The sequence below is a fragment of the Diadema antillarum genome, unplaced genomic scaffold, assembly GCF_040938485.1.
Source record: "Diadema antillarum isolate AM-2024a unplaced genomic scaffold, OU_Dant_1.0 scf00000126, whole genome shotgun sequence".
In the NCBI taxonomy this organism is placed as follows: domain Eukaryota; kingdom Metazoa; phylum Echinodermata; class Echinoidea; order Diadematoida; family Diadematidae; genus Diadema; species Diadema antillarum.
Window position 1 is genome coordinate 1,536,503 of NW_027271015.1, and position 27,811 is coordinate 1,564,313.

Sequence of the window (27,811 nt, forward strand, 5' to 3'; positions counted from 1 at the left end):
ATGACGTGTTGTTCTCACATACAAATGGAAATGTTCAAAACTGAGTTATAAAAGCCTGCAAGAATTTATAAACACACCAAATAGCATAATACTTTGCAAAAACACCACAAAATCCATTATCTAGTACTCATGATATGTCAATTTCAAATGGAAGTTAAATGCAATTGATGCTCAAGATAATTCTTACGTTACAAGTACTGCATGGTTCAGGTTCTGAGTTAATTACACCTCAATCCAGCTACAGATCATAAAATCTCACAAAGAAAAAAAAAAAGAGAACAAATGGAGAACACATGACCTAATACAGTTGCATGAATATATCTTTGGGCACTTATTTGCATACAAGAGCATGGAGCAACTTCCTTACAGATAACAAGGAATATAACATCCATTATTGCTGTTTAACTTTTAAGGCACAGTGGTAAAAAGATTACACTTTGTTATTCTACAATAATAACATACCTACTACAAAATACTCATCTGTAGTACTCCTATCCCTGTTGACAAAGAAGGGGGTGGGTGTACCACAACAGAACATGGATTTTGCTCATTCCTCTTGGAACAGACACAAGACAAAACATATTCTAGTTGTGTCAGCTCTAATTCATATGTCAATGGGATTTGAAAGCGACCATATTTGGAATGATATTGTGTTGGCGTACTGGACTGGAAGGCGAATGGACCGCTCCCCTTTATGGTGTGGAATGATTGAAGTGCTGGCACACACACATATCAAAAAATAATAATGATAATAATAATGGAATAAAAATCTGTGAGGTGACATTCTTATACCCTTCAGAAAGATCTTCATAATCAAGATTTTACACAAGGTAAAAAAAAAAGAACAACAAACCCAACAAGTGTCATGACAGTATGGCACATTGGTACATCTTAAAAATTCAATGCAGTCAAAACTTTAACATTGGCATGCTCTTTTCACATTGTTTACAGTGAACAGAAATGCTTCGTGGAAGAAAAAGTTGTTATTGCAATTTTACTTTTCATATCAATATGAAGGGACATACCATCCACATCTAAAGAGATGTAGTAGAAAAAAAAATAGAAAAAATAGCAAGATTTCTGACAAGTGCATTATTACTCGATATCACCATTACTCATGAAACAAATTTCCTTTCACTCATACAAGCATGCATACAAATATTAACTTCAGCTTCCTTTCTTAATAGTAAATTTAAAAATCCTAGATCTGACTTGCAAAAAATAAAATACGTTGTCTAGAAAAAAAAAAAAAAAAATGAGGCAAATGAGGTTTCCACTAAAAGCTACGTCAATTAGTTTCCAAAGGGAATACACCAATTTTCAGACTTCAGCGGCTGCGTACAACATTCAACCACATTTTTTCTTTTCTTTTTAATAAGAGAGATAGAGAGCACCTCACCGACAGTCTGTCAGGAGTACTTGCGTTGCCAAGTTGAACAGGTGTAGTGATCACAGACATTTTGAGAGTCTATGCTCCATCATCAACTATCCAATCCATTTTACACAAACAGTTTCATCCAGACATCTCCATATTCCTCCATTCAAACAGCATCTGATTACCGTTGTTACGAATTTCAATGGATAAGAAAGAAAATTCAACAACAGTAACATGTACGATATGCTATTCTACTGCCACAATTACCACAATTACACATCAATCAGCATTCTCATCATCATTATCATCTTCATCACATTACAATTCCTTTATAGTTAACCACTTCTGAAACCATGGAACAGTCAAGGCACATTGGTGAGCCAATGTCTGCAGGTAGATGCCTGCACAGCTATCCTTCCAACTCTTTCTACATACATCTTCTAATTGCATTGAAAGTAGCGTAAATTATCAAATTCACTCAAAAGATATGTTGACAATGGAGCACAGACTTCTGGTAGGTATATTGCATCCACCTGTGTACAAATATTCTTGAGAGTAGTTATAAGAAATATATGTCTCAGCTGCCACTATTATAATTACTCTCCTCTGTGAGGAAGGGGCCAGATGGTTTGTCGGCTACATGACGGCCTCTAGGTGATTGCTGGGTGGAATCTTGCGATATCAGAAAGGTTTGAGAGATAAAAAGACTTGTGATTAGTACTGTGCTGAATGTAGTCACAGACTGCATCCACCTCACTCTCAGTGGGAGAGAGGGTGTGAAAGGACTAACAGAACCCAGCCATCTTGCAGATAATTTGGGTGTGGCTACATGCAGGTGACATGACATTGGCCCCTCCCTCTTTTGCTCACTTTTCTGGAGCAATGGTACCCGTTTCCTATGACAAGATCATGTTTCTGATAGCGTAGGGATCGTCATGAGCTATCTCGCCAAAGACACTGTTCCCATGCCGCAGTGCTTTCCCCCAGGGCCTGCCACGACTGATCTTGGAAACTTCTTTCCCCGTCTTCTCCGAAGTTGTCTGGATGATGAGAAGTGAAATGCGGCGGTGAAAACATCCCACCGCCGGGCATCTTCCTGGGTGCTTGCCACAGATGTTGCTTGGATGCGGAGGCTTCTGCCATGTTCTGTGATCTCAGTTTGTTTGGGACAAACTGCCTTCTTGGCACACGCTATCACTCCGGCTGTCAACAGAGGGGGCTGTGGTGCTGTGCCATGGAGCTGGTCACAATCTCCACCTCGTCCACTCCTGTTGGGGTGCTTGGTTTCTCTGCCTCCCCCTCCACAGTGTGCGTCTTCGTAACAGCAGAATGGTCCACATCCTTCGGAGCTGCTGGGCCCAGGTTCTTATTTAGTAGTGCCTCCATACGGTCACGCCACAATATGAGGTAGTCCTGTGAGGAAAAGACAAGGAGACAAGAATACGTTGAAAATAAAATGGTGCAGATTTTGAAAAGCTTTCTTTCACAAATGTGACAATACTGCATTATAGGCATCTCCTGCTGCTTTAAGCACCATGTTTCTCCCATATGAGAGAAGCATGTAGAGAATATCAAAATCATTGACACAACTTAGGTCAGGTTGAAATACTGCACACACTGCAAGCCTTTAAAGCAGACCACTGACGTGCGTGCAGGTATGCCTAGGAACTGAATTGAGGTCAGCATTGGGTCAAGTATGTATGCATCGTCCAATCAGATGCAATGATTTCCCCTCGAGGCAGACAGGGGGAAAGATAACCCAATACTTTGCCATCACCATGGCAACGGATGACAACAAACTCGGCGGAGACCCACACTGAGTCATATTTCTCTAGTATCTCCATGAAGTGCACCGCAGTTGTGAGAATTTTATCAAAATTATGAGATTATCTCTGTTTTCCTTTTCTCTCCTCACCCGATAGGAACCTAGAAATGACCCAGAGTGCCACCGCTGGGCTCTACTCTTCAATAAAGTACACATTTTGTGACACTTTGGAAGGGTGGGGGTGGGAAAAGGAGCGAGCGATGGCTGTTGGATACACACGTATGCCATGCCTACTGCTGGCTCCTTCAAACTCCTGGCTCCCACACACAGCTGAGCTGTCATAGAAGACCATTCATTTCACCTTGGTCACCTCCTGTTCTACCACCTGCTTGTGGTATTGGTCTCAAGTCCTCACCCCCATTCATAAATGTCTCCCATATTCATCCCAACAGCAAAGACAAATGGACACTTAGCACATCTTAATTCACCTTTGCCAACTACTTCATTTTCTCTGAACTATCTTCATCTTATGTGAAACAAGTGGAAACAAAACAATGCAACACTTAAAAGACTTCCAAAAAGTCTCTCCAAAACAAGGGCGAATAGGCATCAGTTGTATTTGAACAAGTCTGTTCTGGTTTCCATTCTGACCCAGGTGTCAGATTAATTCGGCCACACAAGGAAGAGTAACAGAATACTAAAAGTGCTTTGTAAAGGGAGATTTAAGTACCTCTTCTTGTCTAAAATCAGCATAACTTTGGGAGTTTCATTGTTTTTGCAGAAAATGAGAAAACACAAAACAGTTCCCATCAATTCCAAATCACCACGCTGTGAATTCTTCTCCCCTTTCATGAATTTAACTGTGGGGAAAAACATCCTGCTCTTAAAACACACCTACAACCAAGTTGATTCAAAATATTTTGGAAATGAGATCCGGCTAGGCACCCCGGATGTGGTGAGGAATAACAAGAGCCATAATATGCAGATGTATAGCTTTTCACTCACAAACTTTTGCCAGACTTGAAAGTGACATTGAAGGGGTAAGTTGTTCGTTTGTTTTTTTCCTGTTGTGTGATTGTTTTGCCCTATTTAAAGAATACACTGTAGGTCTACATATATCTTCTATGTATACATAAATATGCATATATTATACACATGGCTTAACTAAGTTGGAGAGTGGAAGGCCCTAAAACATTGACTCCTCAATGCTATGGCATAAGTATTGAGAGTCATGAAATTTCCTTCTCATTTCTATTTTGCTTCATTTACACAGTAGTACAGAACAGGAAAACAATGCATAATGGGTTACCATCATATCACCTTATGGTTTTATTTTTCTGCTTGAGTATAAAATGAGAAAGCATGAAGAAATTGTCTATTTCAGAAGGGGTGACTGCTCTGAAAGGGCTTGGGGCAGGGTTTTTTCTTCACTGTCCACAAACATTTGACAATACCTAGCTGTATTGTTTGACTTTGATTGTTACCAAACTTAATGTTATGTAGACTCATCACGATCATGATGCACTAGCACAACATGCGTGAATGTTTGCTTGAAATTTATACATGCATAGAATAAGAGTCTAATGGTAGGAGCACCTGTAGCATTCACTGTAACATGGTTATTTCTAATCTGCTTTGGAAGTAAATACATACAAGACTGCTCAGAATATGAAGACACAGTATCATGCTACTTTCTGAAGCAGTTGCATCATTCTCAGTTGGCCCTCAAATGCAAAAGCACAAGAAAATACACAACAAAAACAACCTATCAAGAACACAGCATCTAAAGCAGCAACATATTGAAATGATTGAGGGGGGGGGGGGGGGGGAGGGTAGTTCCTTGCCTGTAGACCACACAACCCTAGCACAAAATGCTTCCACATAGTTTCTCTATACAACAGGTCAATGAAATCAGCAACTGAGGTCAAATCTTGTCTGCATACCTTCCTTCCCACAATACCTTGTGTGGAAACCCCAGGCATGAACTCTTTATCAAATAGTCTCCTGTCAACACAGCAGCTTTTCTCTAGCATGAATCATTCAAGGCATCATTTGTGCAGGCAACATTTGGTGAGCCTATGAACATTACATTCTACGGGTCAGTCTTTCAAAAGCTCACTGTCGAGATTCTTATGGACAAGACTCTCCTAAAGAGAAGTTAAAAAAACAACAACAACAAACCACTAACTACATGTAATCAATGCATTGTAGTAGGCAATATCATCTTCTAATGGTCTAGGATGAAGAACAAACCTACATACAGAAAAAAAATCTCTCGGGCACAAGCAAAAGAAAAGTGTGATTAGGGTGGGGTGAAGAGATCATTGAAAGGCAAGAGAAAAAAAAAACTTACAATATTCGCGACTCAGGGGCACAAAATCACAGGCTTATTTGTTCTACCCTCTTTTGCCTTAATTCCTCTCAGATAGATTACAGAAATAAGACCCCAGTGAGAAAGGAATGTGCATGGGAGCTAAGCCCAGGGAGAAGGGGATATGTTTCATTTCTCAGTTACAGAATTTCGAAGCTTGGACAGACGGTACATGGTACCCACATGAAAAGGACAGTTTGTCAGGCAGGAGGACGTGCAAAATGTGAAAAATATACATAGCACATCAATCACTTGTGGATTTAATTTTCTCAACAACCTCCCAATTGCACTTTTTCTTTTGTTCTTGATTTAAATGGGGGGGGGGGGGAGTGAGGGGCTGGAAGGAACTTAAGGGGATGGGAGGAGGTGAGCTGTACAGAGATGAAATACACAATGAATTCCCCAGTTTGGCTCGTGGAATACACCCTACAACACAACCCACAATTCAGGCGCACCTTTTCAACTCAATTTTAATGGATATAACGTATAACCAAAAAATTGCATTCTTTGCACAAAGAATGTGGAAGCTTTCATGTCATGCTGAAAACACAAAAATACCAGGATAAATCAAAGCAACTCGAGCAATACCAATTGTACACTGACTGCTAGCCTTGTGTGTTGTCTTTTCTACAATTAGGTCAAAAATTCTTGAGCGAAGGCTATACTACTCCATTCAATGTCATGAATGGAGTGCCACAATGCTGTATACAACAAAGGAGACAAGCCTTTATGCAAGACTAAAAAGTGGATGAATGAAATAACCAAGGCAACGGCCTGGGAGTCAGACTACACACCACCTTGTGGACATAGAGTATCGCTCAGGAGATAACCATTCTATACTCCACCCCTGTATTCATCATCTGTTTCACAATCATAAACTGGGAATAAATTCAACCTTTGGGCCATTGAAAATATGCAGGATTCTTTGGATTTTGGACCTACACAATTATTTCCCCCCATGAGAAAACCAAACATCAAAAGGGCTTAAGTCAAGCTCTACCTGTGCGCACTCACTGTTATGTCTACAAATGTTCATGCATAAGCTAGCAAATCTTTCCACCAGACTTGATTGTATCATGGGACTGAATGAATGCAACGAAACGGGCAATCAATTCTATCCTCAGTACTTTAGGCATTTGAAACCCAATGTATGCATTGATCTAGAAATTTACATTGTTCCGTGATAAATGCAAGCCCGAGTACATGCTTTTGCACAGTCTAGGATAGGCTCTTGAAAGGCATACTCTCTCTTACACATGAAAGATGAGATTGCATTAAAACATGGCATGGCATGTCCCTGTTATCCATATGAAAAGAAGTTTTTTTTTTTTTTCCTCAGGTACTGCACAAAATCCTTAATGCTCACAAAAGGCCATCTTAAATCTGTAATATGTAGGACTGGGTTTGATCTGTGTGCAAGAAAGAAAAGTTTAAATACAGTTGTAGCCTTAACTATTCTCTGCCACAACAGAGACAGAGCACCATCGTGACTTGCTTGAAGTCGACTACTGAATAATTGTTAAAAAAAAACCATAATGATAATGATAAATCACAGAGTACACGGAGAAGTTTGCCATGTAATGGTAGGGTGCAAAGAAATTGCTGTGATCTCCGATACAGCCTCTACAGGGGACACTTATTCCTGCAAGAAAGTCCAAGGAGGCCTACAGGGATTGAGAACATGGCCAGCTGACGGTCATTGTCCATTACCCCATGATGGCTCTCTGGCCTGGGGTCCATGCTGTGGGGTTTTGTCTGCTCTAAGCTCAACAAACGAATGAAGAACTTGTCACCTTTGTGTGGCTTCCCTGGCTTTGTCACTTAATTTCCTGCCTGCATAGAAAGCACACCCATTGATTGCTTGAGTATGCTGAGCACTCCTTTCTTCTAATTATTGGAAACTTGACAAAGCCTGCCTCTCCACTATGAATGCTTTGGGCAGAAATATGTCGTCTTTGCCTTTAAACTAAGTCCTCCAATTCACGTGGGCCAAAACCTTTGGTGAACCCATGAACAGACCAGACCTCCCCCCCCCCCCCCACCCTATCCCCTTTTCAAAAGAAAAAACTTCTGAGGATATATCTTTGTAATCATGAATACAGGGGACTTTGACCCAATATAAAGTCTGGGTCTTGTGGCATATTTTTCATCCCATATGAAGCTGGTGCACCGTCTTTTCTGCCAATACCAATTCCATGACCAGACCACTGCCCGAGCTGAGCAAAAATATTGATACATATTTCCCACTTAAAGCACTTTCTAATGTATCACTGCTTTGGGTAGCGGTCTATTGAGAAACATGTGAGAGATTCTTACAGATTAAAATGTGACAACAATCACAAAATCAGAACAGTGAAAGAGAGGGGGGGGGGGGGGGCGAGGAAAAGAACAGACAAGGACAGCTAAAAATTGAACAGTATGAAAACAGTGAATAGCCACAAAAATCACATGCCCTCCCTCAGAACGCTCCCTCTATTATATTTTTCTAGGGGGCCACTCAGGTGGACATAATATTTCCCCAAATGTTTTTTGTTTGGTCTACACAGCATGGAGTCAGAGATCTGTCTCTACTGGCAGAGTTCACCCAGTATGAAGTTTTGTTCTGTTCTGCTTTTTTCCTTGCTCCACAGGAAAAGTCCTTGTAGCACTCCTATCATGTGAACAGTGGGCACTGCCAGCACATTTCCCTCAACATCGCCAGGTACAAGACACTGCAAAGCCTCTAATAAAACTTGTTCAGGTCATCCGTTACTCCATCCTCTGTTACTCTGTTCTTCTGTCCTTATGCCTCGCGCAGGAAAGAAAGAGAAGCTACTTTAACACCACCATAGTATTGACTTAAAACAACAATAACAAAAACCAACTGGAATACCTGCACCTCCCTTGCTGTCACCCCTTGCACTTAGTTTGCCCTCTCGTCTTTGTGTCACTGACCGGTAACCCTCCCATGCTTCAGAAAGGATTTTCCATCCGGCTCACGCAACAAGAGTTTCACACAAAAGAGCCGTTCCCCTTTTTCCTGGTTTAGATTCTGTTCGCACAAGCGCAGACCCAGACTGCAAGAGGGTATTTAAATTCTTCTCATAAACTCATTTATCTTTCCCCTTTTTCCTCACCTGAAAAAAGCCACACAACCTTTATATCTTTCAGAGTGCATGTGAAAAGCCTTCCTTAGACTGAATACAAGTTTTGTCACATATCAAGAGTATACGTAGCAATTATGCCACATATATTGACTTAACTATGTAAGACACCATACACAACTTGGGCCCAAGAACTGATGGTGGATGTGAGACAGACCTACGAAAAGGATGTCCTGCTATAAAAGCTGCCATTTAGGCCTACATTGCACATCCTGGCCGGGGCATATAAGAGATAACCCTCTTGGAATCTTCTCGAGGTTGTCACCTAAAAGATGTTCTTCACAGTCTCACACCAATTTGTATGCACGTTGCCTACGGGGGTTTCTTCGAGAGCCTATTGCACCAGATAAAAATGCTTTGGGTACTGCTAGGGAAGACTTTCTGTGTGGTCATTCATTCCTTCTGGTCTCTCCTCAATCTCTACGAGTGTGCCCGCGGGTAAGGATGGGAAGTGGTGGAGCAGAATATTCTTTCTCTATAGTACAATGGAATGCTAAAATTGGAAAAAAAAAAAACCATAACAGCAACACAATCTGCAGAATTTCAGAGCTTCAAGAGTTGACACCCTGGAACTTTCCCCTGAGTCGCACTACTAGCTCCCATTAGGAGACAGATGTTACCTCTCTTAGGGTTATACCCAGTGATGGGTCCGTTTCCAGGATTCGTCACCTTCTCCACCTATGTGACAATGATGTTACTGAACACTAAAAATATCTGTGAATTTTGCCGAAGACACAAGCAGTTTAGCTACCAACGCTAATTCTTGGGACTTAAGTTACATCCATTTTTAATGCAGGGGAAGTTAAAGCATACTTTCTGTAGGAAGTGGTACTCAGTCAATATGGATTTCTAAATAAACAAAGATGGGATTCCACACCATCAGGGGTCTACAATTCTGACCTCTTGCTTCGGCTCCGTAGAGAGCCACAAATGATGCTTTGTTTGTGCTGCTCGTTTGATTCTAGTAATCTTTTCTCATTTCTTGCAGCATTTGAGGACAAGAAGGCCACCATCCTCTGTAAACACTGACAAACACAGACGAGAAATCGGATGTGACATGAAGTGGCCAGCCACATCCTTACAGCTTTATTGGATCTAAACTTTTCATTTCTGTGAGGGGGGAAAGAGAGAGAGAGGAAGGGAGAGGTTAGGCAGCGGTTAAAGAGCACTGGGTGAGAAATGTGAAAGAAAGAAAAAAGAAGAAGAAGAAAAAAAAAAAAGCAGCTTCTTCAGGGAAGTGGGCATGCTTTGAGTTTCACACCATCATTAATGAACTCTCCCTGAATTCGGGATTTCCCCCTACTTGAAGAACTCCTTTCTACTCCATGACCAGTGACTCTCGGTACCGCCGGTCCGGTTCTGAAAGCTGAGGAGTGGTTTGATTCTCTCTGGAGAGCCATTGTTTCAGTTATACTTGTGAAGACTTCTCCACTGGTGCGGACAATAATTCTCTTTCTGACACATGTGAATCGGAAACCGGACCTGGGAATTGATGCATCCTAAACACATATTCTATTTTCATAAAGGTTTGTATATCAACTGGAAGTGCTTCGATTCTTCGGTGAAAAATGTGGGGAAAAAAAAATACCTATTATCAGTATCACTACACTGTACATGTCGCGTGATAGCTAAACATTCACACTATATCAACTCATTGGTATTTGAATTGTTTGTATCAGCTGGATATACGTTTGGGCTACCTATGTCAATACCCCATTACAATTAACAATGTCAATTCGCTAATACTGCTCTGATGGCAGAGGTTCACCGTTGTTGCAACTTAACAGCTCACATGCACACAGGTACAATGTAGCACTGATGGAAATAAGCACATTATATGGATATAACTAACTACTAACTAAATAAATATTAGTAAGATTACAAAATAATCCTAAACCAACAATAATTAAATGAATAAATAAACAAACAAATAAATAAATAAATTAACAAATAAACAGATAAACAAATATACAAATACACAAACACATGTGTGCCTATCACATCACTTTTTAGTCCTGTAGCATATATCCCAGACAAAGTATGTCTCCCTTTACATTTCACACGCAGCCCAATTCATGCTACACAAAGAGCAACCAACTGTGAAGAACTATTGCAAACACGGGCATTTAAAGGCTCCTGTTTAGAAGACAAACACGGAAAGGAAGTGTAGAACAAGAGCTAATAACAAGAGCAAGTGCTTGCACCCACAGTACCGGGCGGGTCCATATCCAGTTTCTTTAATTCTCTGGTTTGCGACTCAATTAAAAATGACTGGGTAGGTGGCGTGAAGACCATGCGGTCTTCACTGCCAGGTAGCTGGTTTTATTTGGAGATAAAATCCTTTTTAAGTGATCCACCTCTTTTTTATTGTTATCAGGGTACAAGCTGACCTACCATAATCTACAAAGAAAAAAAGAAAGAAAGAAAGGCATGCTCTGTAAATTGGGGTCTTATTTGCACTAAGGTTTACAGATTACCACAAGAGGTCTTCAGTAGTCATTTTTTTGTTGTTTCCACTTTGATTTGTTCTTTCCCTGCTGCATGTTCACTTGTGATGAGAAATCAAGAATCATTCGCTAGCAACCAACACATGGCATGTGACATCCCAATAGGTCTGGCTAGTGGGGCCATGTTTGCGAAGTATCTCAACTAGTTTAATCTTCTGTCGCATAAATTTCCAAACGCTGCACGCAAGAGTCAGAATCATTGAATATCAGTTTCTAATTTTCAAAGGGACTCTTAGCTGGGTATTCCTTTTTTAATTGTCCTTCGTCATGTTTTATATCTCACATGTTCAAGATTTCTAGAGACTTTATAAGAGTTGATAAAAGTCCTATTTAAATGGTCTTCTCTCTAATTTGCCCTGTGCCATCCTCCTCCTCCACACCCCCCAAGAAAAAAGAACCAAAAAAGAAAGAAAGAAAGAAAAAAAAAAAGAACTAGGTTCCCTTTGCCTTTGTTTACTAACTTGGCATCATTCAGGCCTCATTTGATAAAGGCTCGTTGCTAGGGGTTTACGTCCCCCTAGACAGAGCATGTTTGACTGAACACAATGTCAGTTTGTTCTGGACACACACTTCCTTTTTCACTCGGACTCCAAGATGTCGCAAATTCTATCACTCTGCCTTCCCCTGTTACATCACGTCAAATGGAGATAAATATATGAATAAAGGGGGACAAATACCTTCAGTAACAACCCATTGTTTATAAGAGTGTTTACCTGAACCTGCTTGGAAAAGAATTACATGGCAGAAGATAAGACTTCTGGAATATTGTCGAATAATGAAATCATCTCTTGACCCTTTAAGCTGTTTGCTTATCATTCCATCAATTTCCTACAGATAATTTCTTTCTTTCATCGGGGGTGAACACAGACATTTCATTCAAAATATATAATGAATGCTGGCACTGACAATGGAATGGTCATAATACATTTTTTAATGCTCATAACTTTGCTCCTTGTCATACAGGCCTACACATCTACTGATCTTGAACCACAACATTCAGAAATAACTTTTTTCTTCATTTTTTTTTTTCCTCTTGGGACACATTCCACTGAAGATATAAGATAACCAACAGATTGGTACTTACAGTTTCAGTCTTTGTTATCCTATGCAGTCTGTCCATGACTTTTGGGATGAGCATCCGTAAACCATTGGCAGCGGCTGCCACACTGCTAGCCGCAATCAGTGATGGGGGTTGCATTGCAAAGCTATAGTCTGTACAGGAGAGACACGCAAAAGACACATTTTCAGAAACTGCAGGTACAACGGAATCAAGACATTAACTAATGGAACATATGGCAAAAATATTTGTGTGCTTTTATTTTTAAGGTAGTTTCTGGTTGCGCGAATTGTGTGAAAATGTCAACACTGTACAAATTTCCACTTTTACAGTATGATATATGATTACACAGCAAATATCATCCACATCATTGTCCACTTAGTTTCAAACATCAGCTAAGAATTGTTAAAACTTGGAACTGGATAGTGAATCAGAAGGAAGTGATACAATGCTCATTTCTTTCTGTCAAACAAAAAAGTAATCCCCCCCCCAAAAAAAAAAAAAAAAAAACCCAACCCAACTCAAAACCATCCACCCAACCTAGCTAAGATGTGCTTATGGAAGCCTAATGAGGCATATATGAATTCATTTCCTCTCTCTTAACCAGTACATGGGATATAAATAAATCCAACAACTGGCATTCCTTGGCATAGGCTTTGCTCTTGTCATTAGAGTTAATTCTAACATGCTAACATCATCAAGGAAGATGTATGTTTTTTTTGGGGAACATGAATAGGAAGAATGTCTCATGTGAACAATTTCCTCCACAAATAATGTAAAGGTGAATTCCTCAGTTTAGATGGATGTCATCAGAAGAAAAAAAAAAGAAAAATGTATCTCACGCATTCACCTAAAATGGTATCAAGTGCATAAACATGGGCTGTAGACTCGTAAGATGAAAAAAAAAAATACAACATTGTCTTGAGACCACTGACTTTATCAGATTAAAGAAGCTTATCTTTTGCTATGAATATAATTAAATGATGCCTCTAACATCCTTTAAGGTGAGTCTTAACACACGTACTGACCAGTATGGAGTATTTCACAAAGTGGATGCTTGAGCATTTTCTGAGACATATATTGTACATCACATGCTTACAGTCCCAGTATTTTTCTGACATAAACTGTGCTCTTTCATTGACAAGCATAAATGTTGCCTGAACATCTGCAGATATCTGCAGTATTTAATTCAGCAGGGAGGTGGGAAAGTAAAGGGCTTTTTACACTTGTAAATTTTTGCTTAGCCCCGGACCAACGGTGGGGCTAAGGGGGGGCCTTAGCCCCACCGTTGGTACGGGACTATCCTTAGCCCACTTTCTGTTTACACTCGTTTTTGCCAAAGTGGGCTAGCCCCACCGATAGTACGGTACTATCTGGCCCTGCAAAATAGCAGGGGTTAGCACCGCAATTGCGGTGCCAAGCAAGTGAGTGTAAACAGAACGAAAAAATAATCCTGGGCTAAGCGATGGAGACGAAGTCCGACCCTCACTGACCAATCAGAAACGAGGTAATCAAGTGCTGCCGGTGCGTGCGTGTACGTGTACAGTACACAGCGTAATTATGAATATTCATGTGGTTTGGAAAGTCCGGGGCTAAGAAATACGAGTGTAAAAACGTCAATTTTCTCCTTAGCCCCGGACAAGAGATAGTACGGGACTAATTGGTGAGTGTAAAAAGCTGAAAAAATTGGTACGGGACTAACGATAGTCCTGGGTCAGAGAAAGTCCGGGGTTAAGAAACACAAGTGTAAAAAGCCCTTTTGCCTTGTGTATGGCAATGGAAGAGGAAATTACTGATGACAGGGCATTTTCATGCCTTTACCAGGCAGTCTGTGAAAATTGTGTGTGAAAGATCACAATTCAAAATGAAAGTCCACATTCCTATGCTGAGCCCCGAAAACCAATATAAGAGGCAGAGAAGAGAAAAAGGCTCACTCAAACACACACACATACACAAAGAAAGAAATATTTGACTTCAACATTAGGTGTACCACCATCCAGCGTGGGAAAATCAAAACGAAAGCTTTTTTTTTCTTTCTTTTTTTCAGTGTCTTTTCAACGAAAAAAAAATGCAATTGATGTACAGATAGACAAAAGAAAGAAAATAGCTACATACAAAGACTATGCATGTGCTGGAAATGCACCACTTGCTCGTTTTCTTCTTTCCTCAATCAAATCATTCAAGCAAAAAGGCTGCAGTTTTGAAAAAGAAAAAGGGAAAAAAATCATTCTGTTTTGGAGTTTTTTCCACAGTTGAATATTTTCTCGCATTCTAGAATTGTAGTACATTTCATGATTATTGGCATCTAAAAATACAAAAAACCCTGAAATGAGTATTTGATATCAAGGTTGATTCTGGTCAACATTGGAACACTAAAACATCCAGCAACATCGAGCACACAGCACACTTACACTGATCCCTCTTTTCTTCCTGTAAGAATGGCTGACAAGCCAACTTGAATAGGCGAGGAATGTGACATGGCATCTCCAGAAAGAGCGAAGGGGGGGGGGGGGGAATAAACCCATTGACCACTTCTTTGGGGCACAAGAGGCCCTAAGGAGAAAGGGCTAGAGAGCCCATAGCCAGTAACAAGAAAAGGTGAGAGGGCCTGTCTACTTGCTCTATTATCTCCTCTTCATTGGGATCGCCCTTTCATTAGAGTACCAAAACAAATTGGATATGAAGGGCAGGATGGATGGGCCAAAAGGTAATAAAACAGAACAAAGCATCAGAGAGATGGCCAGAGGGAAGACAGTACAGATTGCATACAAAATGAAGAAGACAAAAGTTCTTTTTCTATTTTTATCTTATATTTAGGGGGGGGGGGGTGGGGGAGGGGAGGGGAGCAGTTGGGCATCATTATTTGCCACTCCTGCTGTAATATTTTGAGTACTGCTACCATCGGGATCAAGCAAAGTGCAGTCTGATTGGATGTGATATTCTAGATGTAAACATTATCTAGTTCTGTAGGCAAATCATCCACAGGAAAAAGGCTGACAACAAATGAGACAACTGTTCATATCTAAAAAAAAAGAAAGGAAAAAAAGAAAAAAAAATCCATGCTGACTCACTCCACATACAAACATGGCAACTGTTTTTTCATTGATAGCCTTTCAGAAAAGCAGCTTAAAAGGAAATAGAATTTGTTAAGAGATGCATTATGATAAGATTTCTAGATGTCCATTTCTGTAACACAAACTTGGTTAATGACCATATCATATATAACCTTCCAACATTTAAAAAAAAAATGTCTCTCACATTCCCTTGTACAGTAAGAAGATGCTCATATCTCAACCGTAAGATAATTAAAATCAATTCTGTCGTTGACTCTGAGGAGCATAACTGCTTCGCTACACAGACTGGAATTCTACCTTGGCTTCCTCTTCCTGGGATTTTTACTTTACGCATTGATAACTTCTTCTTTCCGTGTGCGTGTCGGTGTGCGTGCGTGGGTGGGCTCGCATGAATCATATTTATGCTGGTACTCTTAAAAGTCAAAAAAAAAAATGAAAAAAAAAGAGCAACACTGATATGTTCAAGAGACAATATGATACAAGACAAGTCATGGTGTCCTTTAAAAAAAAGTTTGTGTCATTCCATGGTAGTTTGGAGTGAACATGGATGGTTCATAATGAACATTTCTTTGTCTTTGTTCTATTACCAAATTTGCAACATTTTCCACAGGCTTTTATCATTTTGTTTTTGTTGAAAAGTTAAGCCCTGCTTTATAAATGGACTCCCTCCCCTTCCCCCCCCCCAAAAAAAAAAGCTCACACACACAAAAAAAAACAAAAACAAAAACAAAACAAAACAAAAACAGACAATGTCATCAATTCTTAGCCAAGAGCCTAGTGGATCCAGCTAGAGTTTGGCGGCACTCCAATGGAGAGCTCTCGTGGAGGAGAGAGGGGAGAGCAGAGGACGAGCAGCCGGAAACTCCTGCCTCGCAGCACAGTTTGACTGCAGGAGGGAAGCCAGGTTCAGGACTTCCGCACACACTTCTAAAGGACCACCCGCCCCTATCAGTTACCCGGCCCATGTCATGAGATCCCAGGCTGGACCTCACGCTCAGTGGGCTCGCGTCAGAATGACGGTATCAGCTGAAGGCCTAACCTGGGTCTCATTTCCCCGAAAACCTACTGGACACACATGATGTTCAATTTGCTTACAAATTTGATGATACCTTTATATCACTTCAAGAATTGAACATATATACATGAATAAACATATGTTTTATATGTCATGTATTTATTTTTATTGGTGGGACATGCTTGGCTGAAGCAGCTATCCAACTTGTAATCATAATCCAAGTGTACTTTCACTTAATGTCTACTGCCCTCCTACCAAATATGACTTGAAGTACTCTCACTGTAACAGTTTAATAATGCCTCAGGCACTCTACAGGGATGGAGGTATAATAACGCAAGTGGCACATTCCCCCTTGGTATTTCACCCACTTGCTCTCTTCTCACCTATAACTACCCTCAGTTGTCCATACTGTAGTATAAAAACTTCCAAGGCAAAAATTCCAGAGGCGGGCATTGTCCCTAGATCGACGCCTGGGCAATTACTTTCCCAGCATGCTCTGGAGTTCTCTGCGCCGACGATTAAAGGTTGTCAAGCTGTTCTCTTGTTCTATGATACTCCTCCCACTTTTTCCTCTCCGCATAATTGGGCTTCAAAACTAGATGCTGTCAAATAAATTTTATAACTGTCTTGAGTATTCTGACATACAAGTGTGCACACACACACACAATAATAATAATAATAATAATAATTAAAAAAAAACTTTTCTTGCCTTGGGAAAGTTGAGGAGGGGGTGAGGGAGACACATACATAAGAAGTGAGGAATTATTCTGTAAAGAGATGAACAAGTGGCTTCCCTATAAGCAGACATGGTTCCCACCATAAGCAGACACCAATTTAGGAGCTCAACAAGGAAGCTTTCAACATAGCGAGTGGTCGCCCCTGAAAATCTCCAAGTTCACAGGAAGTTGAGGGGATGATATTTCAATCAAATTGTCAGATTTGCTTAGCAAAGGGAGAGGGAGGTCGGCCAGCGGTGACCCCACAGCGCTTGTCTCCCTGAAAGAATGGACTGACCGTGGCTCTGCCTCAACACACTAGGACATGGCTTGCCAGTAGAGGGAGCTGTTCACTCTGTCATAAGCTTGCTACTGAAGCTGCTGCCACATGGTATTTGAGCAGTCTTGCCTACAAGGTCTTTCAAGAGCAGGTATTTGGAGAGAGATGAAAGTACACCTTTGTTAAGCTAGAGACAACTCACTAGAGTCATAGCGAAGAGTTTTAGTGATATCTTAGCAATCATTTTAACATAAGTCTCTATGATTTCTGCGTGAAACAAGGACTAGTATGTAATAGCAGAGGACCCTGAGTAATTCTAGTCATCTAGCCTTCCCATTCTTAAAAGACCCGTTTGAAATAATAACTGTACATGAAAAAATATTCAGCACTGTTTTAAAATATGAATACACTTGTCCACAACATCAAAATGTGATTCAAACTGGACATATGTTCAGGCAGGGGTTCAAATACAGGCAACTCCTGTTATAACAAAGCTATTGGGACCAGCAGTTTTATTTCGTTAAATATCAAAATTCTAGCCGTTACAACCCTGTTCGTTATAACTGGAGTGCACTGTACATTTACTTGCCAAATAAAAGAGAAGAAGGTCTCACCTGTCGCGCACAGCACGATAAATGTTTGTGCATGTTTCCTGAGCAGCTGGGCCTGCTCCTTGTCGACTGGAAGTCGGTGGAGAATGTGCTCAAGAAATGCATTTGGTGTGATTGCCATCAGATCCCATTTTAACTTTGTTAGTACTAGCTGCTCAAAACTCTGCAGAGGAAGAGAAGAAGTGGCAGAAAGAGAGAGACAGAAAAGAAAACAGATTAATACGCTGTTTCAGGACGGAGGCCGATGGCAACTGATTTTCCATCAACTTATTCATATTTCTCGGGCCATAATATCGACCATTGAACTGAATTGATTTGTTCAGCATTACAAAGAAGACATCCAACAATGACAATAAATACAATCATAACAAAGGATACAGTACTAATGCCTATCATTAAAAAAAAAAAAAAACAATCATGGTATGAGATAAGCTGAAGGGAAACAGCTAATGAGGAAAACAGTTTCCTTCAAATCATGCCAATCCAGGTAAGCACTGACAAAAATGTGATAATAATAATACTAATAATAATAATGATAATAATAATGATAATAATAATAATTCATAGTTTTCTCTGAACAAAAAACAAAGAAGAATTTAAACAAATGTAGAGAAAAGAGAACAGAAATAAAAAGGTATAGAACAATGATACAAAAGCATGACATTGAAAAAAAAAAATATGAATGACCATGAGTTAACCATAACCCTTTGGGGTGTAACTCTCTTGCGCAAGTGTTCAAGGAATAAATGTATACTTTTTGTGGACATTTGACATGATATGTACCACTGATCGACCTCCTAATACATATGAAAAGCCTGCTACCACTCACATCTTTCTGAATTGAAGGCTGCACTCATTGCTCAAGGTTTGCATGTCTACCTCATGGCGACTTTGAGCGAAATGTGAAATTCACTGCCACGCAGGCACAACAGCCCTGCATAAAACTACTCGCATGTATTGTTCTCAAAACTTGTAAATATAACACGGTATATATGTGTATGCAATATATAATATATATATATGTAAATACTTTTTTTTTTCAATGGACATGCTGGGGGAAAGAAGAGTACAAACAGATACTGGTACTTTGGTGTCCAGTGCTTCAGATACAATGACAAGGCGAAGAGGGATTGCCAACCACAGGCAATGGGTATCAAGATGTGTTCTCTACAAAGGGAACACGGCAGTGTGTTTAAAGGACAGCAAAGTTCACGAGCCTACCAACAACGCACACACACTGTGGCGTCTAATCATGTAGGATCAGCGTTCAGACTGATCACACTGTACAAACAAAGAGCCTTCTTTATCACAGTTCACATCATTACTCCAGCACCCCACAGAAATAATTAATATGATTATGTAAAAATAAAGAAACAAAATTGCAATACCACTGATACATCTTATACATGTACACACTTGAAAGTGTATGATGACAAAGGATAAAGAAACAATGAGATTAAAAATGCCCACTTTATAAACCATGACACCTCTATTTCTTTGAATTGAGGGAATTCTTGTGACAAATTTCTAGTTTAAAATTGGACATGCTTTTGAATAAGGTAAGCTTTCCCCGAGGACCTAGGAAAATCTCCACCAGTTCTCTGCTATTTGTGTCTCGCAGGAAACTTACACAAAGTGTATATTTAGTATTTCCTCCATTGATTCCTTACGGCACAAAAGTCCACACATGGAAAGATATTTTGACCATATGATTCATGGATAGTTTCATGACGAAGAATGAAATTGATCTTGACATACTTTGGTCATTAAAGGGATGGTACAGTTTTTGTTCAGACGGGCATTTAGAATCTAACTTTTTGTGAGACACGCTCACCAATTAGAAACCACATATGAAACATCAAAGAGCATACAATTCTAAGAGGAATCCAAGGTTTGTTTAATGAAAATTGGTTTTGAAATGGCTGACATGTAAAAAAAGTAAAACATAGTGGTCCTAATAAAAGGCAAGTCCCACCTTTTATTAGCTCTACATTTTTTGGATATCTCAGCCATTTCAAAACCGATTTTCGTCAATATTGAATTCTTCTTAGAATTGTACGCTTTTTCATATTTCATAAAAGATTTCTTATTATGTCATGAAAAATTGGAAACCTAAAGCCCCACCTCAACCATAACTGTACCATTCCTTTAAATAGGGCAATGGAGCAAAATTCTTACTACACATCCTTCCATCATACTCTTTAAATGTGTCTGAGCATTTCTGGGAAGCCGGCTCTCTCGTCTCTGCTCAAAAAAAAAAAAATCTTGGCGTGGAATTGGAGACCGATGACTGAGATAGAATGGTTGAGGGTTGGAGTTAAATGTCCTACGGTGAACTAAGACAAAGATCCTCCATGCTGCAGCCACGTGTTAATGACTTCCCCGACTCGAGACACATTTTGTTTCACAATCCTTCAAGAGATGTCTGTGTCATATAGCGGAGCGTTACACTGTAGATGCTATTTAATATTTCCATTTTCTTCTAATGCTGACTTTGCCAAGAGGAATAATGTTGGCACGAGGCAGCACACAAAAGTAGGAAATCTCCGGCAATTGAAACAGCAACCTGAATAAGAAGTGCACCGCCACATCCGGCATCCTGTTTCTAATGCCATCAATCACGCTTGTGATACAACGTGGCATCATCGCAATCTTTGTATTTCGTGGCAGTGCTTGCCAATTTCAGCGAAGTGCCTGACTTTAGCTGTTGGCTCATGAGGCAAAAAGAGAACAAAATACATTTGAGAACAGACCAGGATAATTATGTGACACTACGAAAATAAGATTAACCAGGATACAGTTTTGTGAAGTTATTTTTATCTTAAGAAAATCAGGTGGTGTGGGATCACTGGGAAGTTTAGGATACATTGTATATTTTCCCCTTCAGGTTATTTCACAAGTCAATATTGGCTTCAAGAGCAAGTTGTATACAAGACTGTAAATCCTTGCTTTGGTTGTATGTGCACGTGTGTATGCTACAAGTTGGTAGATTTAGTTATCTCTTCACATACAGCATTCTGCTCTTGCTGATTTAGTTTGTATTCTTATAGACCAAAGTGTCCAATAAATTAGATAAATGATTGTCCACTTTACTAAAAAGAAATCTAGGCATTTTTATTTTCATTATAATCAATGCTGTGTAGGCCAACCTCTCATCATCAAGAAACACCAGTACAACGAAGTTTTGCAACAAAAATTTGGTGCACTTGATGTTTGCAACCTTTCTTTCCATGTCGGGTTATTCTCATGCTGTTCTTTTGCCTGCTCTCCTTTAATATGAGCCTAATAAGAAGAGACTGGACAGTTTCCTTGCTAAGCCTTGTCTATTCAATAGAAGCAAGTTATATAAGTAGCATGAAAGGCAGCTGACAATAGCCCTCCTTGCATGAGTCAACTGTCTTTGTACCTTGCCTTTCAACTTTGCCATGGGGGGGGGGGGGGGGGAGGGGGGAGGGGAGTGGGGACAGCACATTTGACCAGTAAGCAATGCCAGGTGTTGTGGTCACCAGACAGTTTAACTCTAGGTGAATGAATGTTGAGGCCTTGAAGTTTATTTCTCCAGTAGTAATTAAGGATTGCTAAGCCATCATAATCTCTTGTTTGGTGCATCAATGGGTCTCTCTATGGGTAGAGATACAATGAGGAAGAGGACGCTACGTTAAGTGCTTTTCGGGGAGACTCCAGAGGTAAAATACAGGCTACATTGAAGTAGAAAACCACACATCGATCAAACATGTCAGCTAGGGTTCTTGGAAAACCCACAACACATCATTTTCTGGCTATTAAGTTGTCAAATATTACATTTACCAGCAAATCCTTTAGTAAATCAATACAAAACTGGGCATTGCTTTGCTGGCCATTGATAAGCTTACATACCAGTAAATATTTATCAAAATCAAAATAAAATCAAAATATTTATCCTAATAAAAAGAATATATTGGTTAAGTATCTCCAGTGATATGCAACACTCTTTGCTGAGACTGAAAAAAACAACAACACACAAACAAACCCAAACCTCCTGTTATGAATAATTTAAGAGCTTTGCACAATGTTGGCAAAATATTCACAGAGCAGGTATGAAAACTGGTGAAACAAGTCTTCAAAAACTTTTAACTTGTTTGGGGCTTTATGCAGAAACTTTTACCACAATACAAGTTTTTGCAGTAATTGTTACCACAATACAAGATTTCTATTTTTATTCATTTATTTTTATCATTATAATTATTCTTATTTATTCATTTATGTTTATTATTATAATTATTTTTATTATTATAACTATTTTTATTTATTCATTTATTTTTATTCATTATTTTCATTAATCAATTAATTAATTTATTCATTTCATTTATTTATTTATTTATTCTATTCTATTTTATTTTATTTTTATTTATTTTATTCTATTTTTTTTTTTTTGGGGGGGGGGGGAATGTTCTCTAAATCTATGATGAAATGGGAAACACAGGTAGGGTTCATATCACTCACACTTCACACACACATACGAACCGGAAACAAAACAATCTCAAAGAAATAACAGTATCATTGACACCTACAAGTTGCAGCAATTTAAAGCAACCACAAGCACACAGAGTAATCATTGATCTACCATTCCTGCATTCTAGTCACTGGACACCAATGATCAGCATTTATCCAAGACACAAAGATAAACAATTCTCATGAGTAAGATGCAGTCATATGCTCTTTTCAAAAGCCATTTCCTTTCTTTCGTCAGCCAGGCAAACTTTAGAAAGAGCTTTAGTTCTGCTATTCAAACCAACCTGTAAGGAGGAACTCCTTTCTCCTTGATGTATCAGTCCACACTTGAAAATGATTAGTATGGAAATTCCGGAGAGCAGCACTTTTGTATAAGATGAATAATCCAGGTACAAATCACAGCTCTCTTGAGCAATTGTGTAGAATTAATTCTAGACCCGAGTAGCTTCTTAATGAATTTGCGAGTTATCCTGAATTATTCTTACTAGTTAACAAAAAGAACCCCTGCTTAATGTTTTATTTGTATGGGGATAAAAACAATGATCTGAATATTGAAAAGGACAGCAACTTAGGAAAAAGACAACTAGCATAGGAAAAATGAATTACATTCAACTATATGTAACATAATCTAGTGACCATTGTAACCCAAATTGCTCAATCAGGAACTTTTAGTATCTAAACCAAAACTTAGCCACTGCCAAATTAAACCTACATCTGTAAATCATTTCTTTGCTAGTTGCTGTATATCTTACCAGTGGCAGTGATTCAAGAAAGTAAAGTTCACATTTATCACCCTGAATAACTGCAATGTACTGCTACAGAAACCCGACCCAAAAATGATTTTATAAAAAAAATCTTAAGAATTCAACAATACAGTGTGTACAATCATCCCTGTAGTCGGAGCACTAAGATCTGACAATCTAACATGCCTCCCGTATTAACATGTACGTAGGATGGAGTTTATACCAAAGCAAATCCCTAGTCATCAAACATTACTCAAGGAAAAAAAAAACGGAAGTCGCGCACCAAATGATACATTTCTAATCTTGCTAGGTACCTCTATCCGTGCGTGACCTTGTTTTGATTGTGTATGAACGGGAGCAGTTGAACTTTCTAATGAGTGAACCTAAAAAGTAATACATTTCGGAAATAACGCAACAGCTACCGTCAACAACGAATTTGCATTTGGCGGCCCCTGGGCAAACTGAACGGCGCAGCCAATAGAAGAGCTCGTAATTGCGCATGCCTTCACATCCGTCACAACAAAGCGCCCGACTACACACACAATCATGCCCGTATGAATACCACTGCATGCATGCCCACCATGTACCGAGCAAGGGTGACACACCACACTGTACACACTACTACTCCAACACACACCCGCCGCCTGCATTGCTTTGCTGCATGCAGAACCCATTAACGCACGCCTCCGCAATCAGACGCTTCACCGGTTCTTTTCCGTGTCGTACCTACACGCGGGAGATTAGGCGAACTGCTGCATGCCGCTCCGGCAGGCTGCAGTTCACCTACCCACTTGCCGTGCTCTAGCTGGCCGTGGGCACTGCCGCTGTAATCACACGATACAGTCATCAGTGTGTGTACTCGGGTACTCTCACCTGGGAACACGGCAACACGCTACTCACACAAATCGCGCGCTGTCACCATCCAACCACACACCACGGACAGCTCAAGAGCTCACAGACAGACACACGCAAAGTTTTGTATTCACTGTTCTCGCTCAACGAAATACGAACTCACATTGGCGCACGTTTGCACACGAACTCGACTCTGAAGTGTTCCTATAAATTTTCGACGACAACGTGTTCAAATAGAGTCGGAGCCGGAAACTCGCCTCCATTAAACATAATAAGTTTACCAACACAGGCATTGTTCTACAAGTGAACCCGACATTAATTCTGCAGTACAAAGATAAAGCAATCCATAGACATTTAAATATGAACATAATAACCACAAGCGAAAAAAAGTAAAATAAAAGTACAACTTGTACTACAAATATAAATAAAGAGAGAAAGAAAGAGATCGATAACAATAGGTACTCACGCGCTTGATGAAGAGACTCGAAAATCCAGTAGCGAATTAAAGAAATAAATAATAAGAAAAAAAAAAAACAAAGAAAAAACCTAATTCCTCTCGTCGTTCAACTCAAATGAGAGGGAAATCTTGTAAAAAAACTGAACCAATCAATGGCATGAATGCTTCACACACAAGCTTCCCGCTCTTCTTGCAGATCCACCCTTTCTGAATACTTCCCGCTTCTGCCGGACAATCCCTCTGCACTGAAATGCGCGGAGAAAGGGAAAAAATGCATTTCACGCCTCAAAATCGACCAAAGCATACAACTAGATCTACACATTTTTTTTTTTTTTTAATAGACCAACTATGCCCTCACACCGGAACAATCCAAACTATTCTTTATTTTTCTTTGGTCTTGGGTATTCTACTTACTAATAATTGTTCCAGTGTAATGCTATGATCTGTGTAGATGATCAGTTTTTCGGAGGTGAGGGGCACGGTTTCCAAGAGTTTTGAGGCCAGGAACATGCAAGTGGCACCAAGGAGTTGGAATTGACATCTGCGTATCCGTATCATAGAAAGGAACCTGTCCATGTAATTCACTGCGCACCAGAACACGTCCTCTTCGCGTTGCTGTTCTTCACATACCTGGATGGACATGGGAAGAGAGAAAAAAAAAGCAAAAATCACTTGAATGTCGTGGGAATTTGCTTGAAGCCCAAGTTAACAGTACATAAGCATGCGGTTTTGCATTTAAGGTTTGGTAACCAGGTAACAGTCTGAAGTAGAAATAGCAGTCTACGCGTACGCTGATGACGTTGTGGTCTCACACTCCTAACAAACCAAGCTGATTCGGTATGTGGAATGGAGGTAAAGCATGCCACATCATACACGTAAACTAATGGGTTAACCACTTCACATAAGCCATCAAGCGCGCCAACACGGCCAAGCCCAAGGCGCCGCTGTTCATTTAAGTTTTACCAAATTATAGGGTATACACCGACCGCCGTATTTGAGGGGACATCCTTGGAAATATTACATCCTCGGAAATATTTTAAGGTCGTTTAGCAGTGCCTAAAAAAAAATCATCAAATTTAGGAAACGGACACTTCCCCACGCCCACTAGCACTACATGCACAATCTTCAGCAGTTATTTTTATTTCTTCATTTTTTATTATTATTTTCTATGGTGCTATTGATTAAGGTAGTCTTCATGATCTCCTCTCCTTTGCATTCGTTGTCTCAGGTCATCTCATAGATCTGCTGTTGGGGTCTAGAATGACTCAAAAGTGCGGCCATCACCAACAGTTAAAAATTGGATATTTGGTTGTATACGCTGATCTTAACAAGAAATAGAAAATTCTAATACCACGAATGGGTACCTACGGACTAATTCTGCAAAATAAAAAAGCGACATCTTTCTACCACAGTATTCAGAAAGGGCTCTTCGACTACTAATGAGACCGGAAGTCAGTGGTATAAGCCCTACTACTGACTGAAACTGCGCTAGGCTTATAATATAACTATTATTAACAGATCTTACCCCCCAAAATTAGGAATGGTTCAAAGAACTTCTTCCTCACATTTTGACTCTTGCCAGTACACATTATCTAACGTTAGACTCTATTTCTTTTGATGAAACCACGCCAAAGCCGATGTGGAACTTCATATTAATAACATTAACAAGGTCTATTTATAATTTAATCTGGAATTTATAGAATTCTACGAGACTACGGGTTTGAAAGACCTCCGTTAGTGTTGAAGCTTTCAGCTTGCCTTGGGTAAAGGCAGGAAAAGTTATTGTGATTGACACTATAAATAGAAGATAATCATCATCTAGAATTAGAAAACTAGATAGATAGGTTCGGTTCTACTTCTAGACTGTACTTAGAAGCATTCTAACAAGTTAGGCCCGGCCTAGGCCTATAATAATGATTATGTAAATTCAAGAGCTTTTATGAAAATAAAAATAGTGACTGATTGAAACATGGGAATATCAAAAATAGTTTGCCAAGTTGAATGCAAGTATGCGAGCTAGCTATAGAAGTTGACAGAGAAGAGAATAATATTCATCATCCTAACATTTTCTTTCTTTTTTTTTAAAGAATATAACACCTAAACGTTTAGTAGACCTAGATTAATTGCCGATCAATTCATTCTTAATCTAAAAATAATACTAGATCATCTACATTTAAATCGATAAAGACCACCTTAATCATGTCCTTATGTATAGACCCTGAATTTCCCCCCACACAAATGAGATTAATATCAATAAAAAAGGAAAATCTAGGCTAAGTAAAATATACACAGCCCATGCATGCATGCAGTCTATCTTTCTACCACCCAGAAGTCACACGACATAAGCTCACACACTCGAAGAAGTGGGGATGATCACCATTGAGATACACGTACAACAGTGCGGGCGGGCGAGTTTGGCCTTCCGCGAAAAAAGTCGCATTTCAACAAGTCATTTGGGGAAATTCGAAAAAATTGTCCATAAAGAGAAATCATCACTTTTTAAAGTATGACGCCCAAGAATGATTTATAATCTAAGTTTTCATATGAACACAATTTGTTATTTCTTCCAAGAAGTGATATTAATGAGCACTTTAACAAGCCCATCCCAACACGAGTTACAGCAAGAGCACAGTTCAACGGGAAAATGCATGTAGCAACTTCGCTCAAAGTGAGTTCATGTCTGAAGGGACGGGTTTCATGTTAAATTCGGCATAAATAATTCAGAAGGTATAAAGTCACAATTTGCACATGAACAGAAAGATAAAGAGTTGATCTCGGGAATGATATGGATAGATTTTTGTAAAAGCGGATGAAAAAAGCGTAATTCAAATTGTTTTCACTCACCTCAAACATCCAGTCTACCACCAGCTTTCTCATAGACGGTCGCAGTTCCTGCTGGAAGTAGTTGGTTTGTCTTCCAAAATAGTCCGCGGAAAGAACATAGCTATCTTCGACAGCCAGTAAGTTATCTAGCACTTTGTCTTTCAGTAAAACAGTGTCCACATACGACTTAGGTGGTCTCCCAAGGCACTGATCATCTTGTTCAAAGCAGAAAAGATCTGCCATGATCAAAAAGAGCACAGTAGAGACCCTTCCACTGACACCGACAATCTCTTGTCTGGTCGCAACAAGTTGTCAAGGTGGTTGGTATAATAATCCTCAACGTTATCCACGTCTTAGCCAAGGGAAGAAGGAATAGACGATATTTGACCAGGCTCAAGGGTAGAAAAGCAACAGACCAATGCCAAACCCAAAACAAGACGACAAAACAAAAGGCGAAAATGTATTTATTATCACCAAATGTGATCCTCGTTCCTTCTCTGCGGGGTCGTCACTTGGCCTGCGCTACTCGCC

At 39.7% G+C, this 27,811-nt stretch overlaps 1 protein-coding gene across 1 annotated transcript; it reads right to left on the reverse strand.

Annotated features, from left to right (window-relative positions):
* On the reverse strand, positions 1-27,811 carry LOC139720302 (G1/S-specific cyclin-D2-like). The gene is made up of 5 exons (XM_071631665.1): positions 27,302-27,811; positions 24,872-25,087; positions 17,918-18,077; positions 12,246-12,373; positions 1-2,788 (listed from the first exon to the last, which is right to left on the reverse strand). The coding sequence occupies exons 1-5, from the start codon at positions 27,521-27,523 to the stop codon at positions 2,582-2,584; spliced, it is 933 nt and encodes a 310-aa protein (XP_071487766.1). The 5' UTR covers positions 27,524-27,811; the 3' UTR covers positions 1-2,581.

Excerpts from the sequence above, each read along its gene's own strand:
- LOC139720302 (XM_071631665.1), bottom strand. The coding sequence starts at position 27,523 with ATGGCAGATCTTTTCTGCTTTGAACAAGATGATCAGTGCCTTGGGAGA. Across the intron at positions 18,078-24,871 it reads TTACACTGGAACAATTATTA|AGTTTTGAGCAGCTAGTACT; the intron begins GTAAGTAGAATA and ends CTTCCTCTGCAG. Across the intron at positions 12,374-17,917 it reads TATCGTGCTGTGCGCGACAG|ACTATAGCTTTGCAATGCAA; the intron begins GTGAGACCTTCT and ends TCTCCTGTACAG.